Raw genomic sequence first — 5,261 nt, 5'->3', positions numbered from 1 at the left:
CTTACTGTTTTTGATAATTGCATCACAAGCCTGACAACTCAACAACTTCTTGCATTGTTTTACAAAACAAAATGTTTGGCAAAAATGCACAGCATTGACACTTAGCCAAAATGAAGGCGCACTTGTACAGTGTAGCTGACTACACAGATGAGTCACAAACTCTCTGTGCATAAAGTTTATGCGATATTTCAGACCTATCACACTGACCTCATTTTGGCATGCGAACCACTGTCCGAGAAAGAAAAGCAGAAACCGTATTTCTGTTTGTCAATAAATCTTTACAGAGTACAGCAGAATACTGATAGATTTCACATGTCCCAAACATTAACTCTCATTGAAAACATGTACAATGTTATAGGCGGAACTGTTCTTACTGGCCAACTTTGTTTATAGCTGCAGTGATGCAAGTTGATGGCCAACATATCTGTAGGATAATGGACAAAGAAGACCAAGGTGCTACAAAAATTACACTGTATGCAAATGTAGATATTTGCTACATCATGCATTTGTATTTTTTCAGCCACTCTCTATTCATAAACAAATTTACTTAAAGGGATATATCAAGGTCAACAACAAACTTTTGATTCTACGATGACATTGATAAAATGAATTCACAACCACATGCGTAGCAAAGCAGTTACCAAAGAAAGCTCTCATGGCAGTGTATTTTGTATTATTATGAATTACTGCATTACAGACTGTTGATCCTACAAAAGTGACAGGTACAAATTACAGTAGAGTTCTCCACAAATGTGATGAACACTTGGTACAGGTACATTACAATGTACTTCTACAATAGGCAGTTGAGAGTTTAATGTTACTTTTAGTACTGTACACTTAACAGAAATTTATTGTCAGTCGCTGCTTGTAGTCGGTAGGTCTGTGCCAGAAATGTTCAGCTTAGGGCCACTGCATGAGCAGAAGTTCCGAAGTTACGTTGTCATGCTTGATTAACTGCTTATTACATGAGAAAAGTGGTCATGTGAATGTACTGTACACCCAAGAATTGTGCAATGCAATGGGTTGTCTGAAATTTGCCACAAAAGTTTTGCTCATAGTTTGAATGTCTTTCAGTTATCTTAAAAGTCTATGGGGGCAGACGTGTCCCTATTTCATGAGTAATCTCAACGCTGCAAGACCACCGAGAAAGGCTCCTGTGACAAGAAGAGAATTGAATGCTGCCTTCTCCTTCCAGTCCTTTGCTTTGAAGCTTTCATTGAAGTTGTCCTGTAAATGAGACAGAAAAAGACAAGGAAATCACATTTGTTAGTACAGTGTTAAACTACAAATACACTCTAAATATAAATGATAGCTAACACTCACCAGTTTATCATTTAGATCTATAGATTTCTACCAGATGCAGAGTATCTGTGGTGTATTCCGTGTAGACTACCATTTGCAATAATTAGACCATCTAGTGCCTTGAGTCTAAAAAAGAATAGAAAGTAAACAAAATCTATCCCATGTTAACAGAAAGTCACCCGATTTGGTTCTTGAAAGATTAAATCACACACACACATGACTGACAAAACTATACAATAGACTAGAACTTTTAACATATAACAAGTTAGTGTTGAACTTGAATGGCTTACAATTACAAGACTTATCAAAATATTACAGTGCTATTCACCACAGACCATCATGACCAAGTGGAGACCAGAGTGGAGAACCCTGTGAGTGTTACATGATGTAAGTTAGAGGTCTAACGTTACTAGTACATTGTTATCTACCCAGTTCAATATCTAACATGTTAACTTTACACTGTATCGCTACACACTGAAGAAAGGTCATGCAACTCTCAAAAAGACCCACCCCCACCAAGAAAAAAAGAAGACAAAACACCCTAACAAAATACCTACCCATCCTCCTTGCTTATTAATCCATGGGGTTAATCGAGTTGCAACGTATCTCCCTGCAAAGTCTGCTAACTTTCCTACGTGATATCCCTTTCCGTGTTCTTGGCAATATTTCGCGAGACGAGCTGCAAAGACATAAACCATCACTACACGTCCCCAGTTACATGCACCTTCTTCGAACATGGCATTCAGACTTGCTGTAAATGCTTCCTCGCCATCTTTTTCCGGGTCATATTCCAAATTATTTACAAGTCCATTCAGCGTGATGGCATATCTCTCCTCGACTTCGTCCCCTACTCTCCTGAGTGTTTCTGCATGCAGGCAAGGTGGACGACGATTTTTTGTTTTGCCAACTTTGTAGCCGATATAATCATCCCCCAACTGTCTGGCGATAAACCCCGACTCGCCTTCTTCTAACGACGAGGCCAAGCATTGACCCCCATTCAGTTCAGTATCCGGACTAGGCGGCTGCTCCTTGGTGACGCCACCGTTGAAAAACAGTTTAGAAATACTGTTCTTTTGAGGGGAAGGGTGTCCGAGAATTGATTCCGACATGGCTGTTGGTCTTTCACATCCACTGGGCCATCCAAGACAGCACCAAATGCCTGTCTGCTCTCCTTCACTTGTACGATTTTCCTCGCACATTCAAAAGCCGCAAGCCCTAACCCAGCAACCAAACAGCTAGTCAAACAGCGACACAACCCTTTCTGTGCTGCCTCGCCGATCAACTGACGAGTTGGTCGTGAGTACGGAGAGTGCGATGTGATGTGGTTGTGTACGAAGAGCTAGATGGGAAGGTAGTACGTGTACGTAGTATCCGAGGTTAGTGGTAGAGTAGTACGGTGACTAAGCACTCAAACAAGCTTTCCTCTGTGCTGTTGGTTACCGAGCTTCGCTGAACGATTCGTATTGCAAAATTCCGCAGTCAGGCTGGCCTTCTTATCAGCGGTCGTCTCACAGAGACACAAGCGCACGATACGAAAGTAAAATCGTAAGTGTTCGTATCAGTTCGGCCATTCGTGCCTATCACGAGTCCCAACGATGACTAAAATTTACCGATGACGTCGCTATGCTGTGACGTCACAATAAACATGCAATCTGATTGGTCTGGCAAAGTCTACTAGTCCGAAACAGGATAGAATATTCCATTTACTGAAATAGGTATATCGAGAAATTTCCTGAAGGACGTAGTCATGTTTTCAGGCTTACCGTACTTTACAGATGTTTACAGTGATTTGAAGACAACCCAAAAGATTCTTGTGAGAAAACTGACTGTCTATGCTAGAATCTATACTTTTTAGAGTGTCCTATGCTATCTCGAAATACATTTCTTTTACTTCAGCACGCTGTCCCCGTCCCCCCGGGCATGCTGTTGTACTATATTGTGAATATGGAACATGTCTTTCTGCACGATACGGGAAAATCCCTTACGATTGTGTCGTGCAATATTCGTGAAGGAAGTTGCAGTGGTGGCAGAAGTTTGGCAAAATTTTACTGGTCTCGAAGCGGTGAACACTCCATATTTTCTATCTTGTGCCTTGATCAAGGTAGTCTGCTGTTGAGTTTTTTTGTGTGTGGATTTGAGGAAACAGTCGTGAGTACTTCTATACCCATGTTCTAATTCATCGAGAACGTATGTAAAATAAAACCTTATTGCCACGGTAAAATGATGTGTGGTGCATGTAAAGTCTCTCTATCTGATTTCGTTGTTCAGTACGACCGTGTGTAATTTATATGTGTATGGCATACACTTGCGGAAGATCTCGTTTAAACACTGCTTAATACATGTTGCCTTTGTGTCCGTAGTAACTCTCATACTGTGTGCTGCACCAGATTTACGGATTCATTGGAGTTATGATAATTTTGCAATATCTTTTGTTCACCCCCACATTGACAACAACAACAACAACAACAACAACAACAACAACAACAACAACAAAAGAAATGGTTCCATGACATTTGCGCCATCAACAATTGCCCCCTTGGAATATCTGCATGCTAAGCCAAACGTAATTTAATTCTACCCACAAACATAACCCTAACCCTAATCCTATAATCCTCACATCAAACTATAAAACCTAAAGCCCGATCACAACCCTTACCCTAAGTCGAAGTCCTTGGAGAAAATAAGACCGGAGCAATTGTTCTAGGATCAAATGTTGTGTCACAAAGTAACACTACAAAAGTTACTAAATATATTTTTCAGAAACCCAGAGACTCCAACCCCAAGCACCTTCTGATCTGGAGATTCTCCCGCCCGAAACCCCTAGCAGACTGGAGACTCCAAGTTCATGTGTGCGAAGCGCGAAGTTCCTAGGGTTCTAGATGCTCTCTGGTGCTATCTAAGGCTTATTTTTTCAACATACGGTAGCAATAAGTAAGAAATCATTTCCAACGGGAGACACAGAGCCAGGGCGGGAGGAATTAGATCTCAAGCGGGAGAACGGGAGATTTTGCAAAAATGGGTTTTCGGCGGGAGATCTCCCGTCGAAAATGGGAGAGTTGGGGTCTCTGGAAACCTATAATGGCTCGAACAAATCTACCCACTCTAAAGTTTTCATAGCCATTACTTTTAATTGCATTTGCATGCCACACAACATCAGGATTATACATTCTGTAGCCCATGGAATGCATCATAAACAAGGTCTATTGGACACATTGTTGATGTTAATCAAAATTTGTCCCGAGCATGAAAAGTCCCATACAGTTCCTTATTCAGTTCTTTTCTTGTCCTCTGATTGACCGTCAGGTATACAGGCTGGTCATATATTGGTGTTGGTATTGTGCAGAGAAGAACGCACCTGCCAGCCTTGACCAAAATGGTGCATCAGCTTCGAACAGACGGCTTGACGACATCATCGTCATTGTCGAGCTCTGGTCATCACGCAGAGCGTGGCAACCAGATGACAACGAGATTCAGCTCTCAAGAATCTTCATTACAGTGCAACAGGACTGATCATCCATCAGAGCGAGTCAGTGGGACCGAGGAGGACCTTCCCCACTACTTTCACCGCGACACGGAACACCGTCCCTGCCTTTCACGAGGGGGACCCAGACTTACATGTGTGCATGACCTGAGCGGGACTATGATCCCTGGAGGGAGGCGGACCATTTTCCGTGAGACTGGTCTGGAGCTGGGCAGGATCGCAGATGAACTGGAGAGGAAAATGTCTCGGCTACATCAGATGACGGAGGCTGGAAGAGGGTTGCAAATATTGGCAGACGAGTTCTGGGTAGAGCTGCATCCCCTGCCAGATTCATTGACAGAGGATCAAGAGATAACAGTCAGAATAAGGAAAAATTCTTGACAAACAGAAATTGAGTCCGAACTAACTTGAAGTTTACAATCTTCTCCCTCAGACAGTATAAATGACCATGTTTTTTTCTTTAAAGGTCTGTGCATCC

General features: G+C 42.1%; 1 protein-coding gene across 1 annotated transcript; it reads right to left on the bottom strand.

Annotated features, from left to right (window-relative positions):
• Nucleotides 1-863: 863 nt before the first annotated feature.
• On the bottom strand, nt 864-2,839 carry LOC139721699 (bcl-2-like protein 2). Its single transcript, XM_071633030.1, has 2 exons — nt 1,860-2,839; nt 864-1,227 (listed from the first exon to the last, which is right to left on the bottom strand). Exons 1-2 carry the CDS (start codon nt 2,499-2,501, stop codon nt 1,108-1,110), a joined length of 762 nt encoding a protein of 253 aa, XP_071489131.1. The 5' UTR covers nt 2,502-2,839; the 3' UTR covers nt 864-1,107.
• Nucleotides 2,840-5,261: the final 2,422 nt, after the last annotated feature.

The sequence above is a fragment of the Diadema antillarum genome, unplaced genomic scaffold, assembly GCF_040938485.1.
Source record: "Diadema antillarum isolate AM-2024a unplaced genomic scaffold, OU_Dant_1.0 scf00000147, whole genome shotgun sequence".
In the NCBI taxonomy this organism is placed as follows: domain Eukaryota; kingdom Metazoa; phylum Echinodermata; class Echinoidea; order Diadematoida; family Diadematidae; genus Diadema; species Diadema antillarum.
The sequence above is the reverse complement of the archived record's forward strand: the minus strand, read 5'-3'. Positions and strand labels throughout refer to the sequence as shown.

What these genes read in the sequence shown, in the direction of transcription:
- LOC139721699 (XM_071633030.1), bottom strand. Translation starts at nt 2,501, where the DNA reads ATGTGCGAGGAAAATCGTACAAGTGAAGGAGAGCAGACAGGCATTTGG. An exon ending in TTAATAAGCAAGGAGGATGG is followed by an intron (nt 1,228 to 1,859) that starts GTAGGTATTTTG and finishes TCTCATTTACAG; the next exon opens with GACAACTTCAATGAAAGCTT.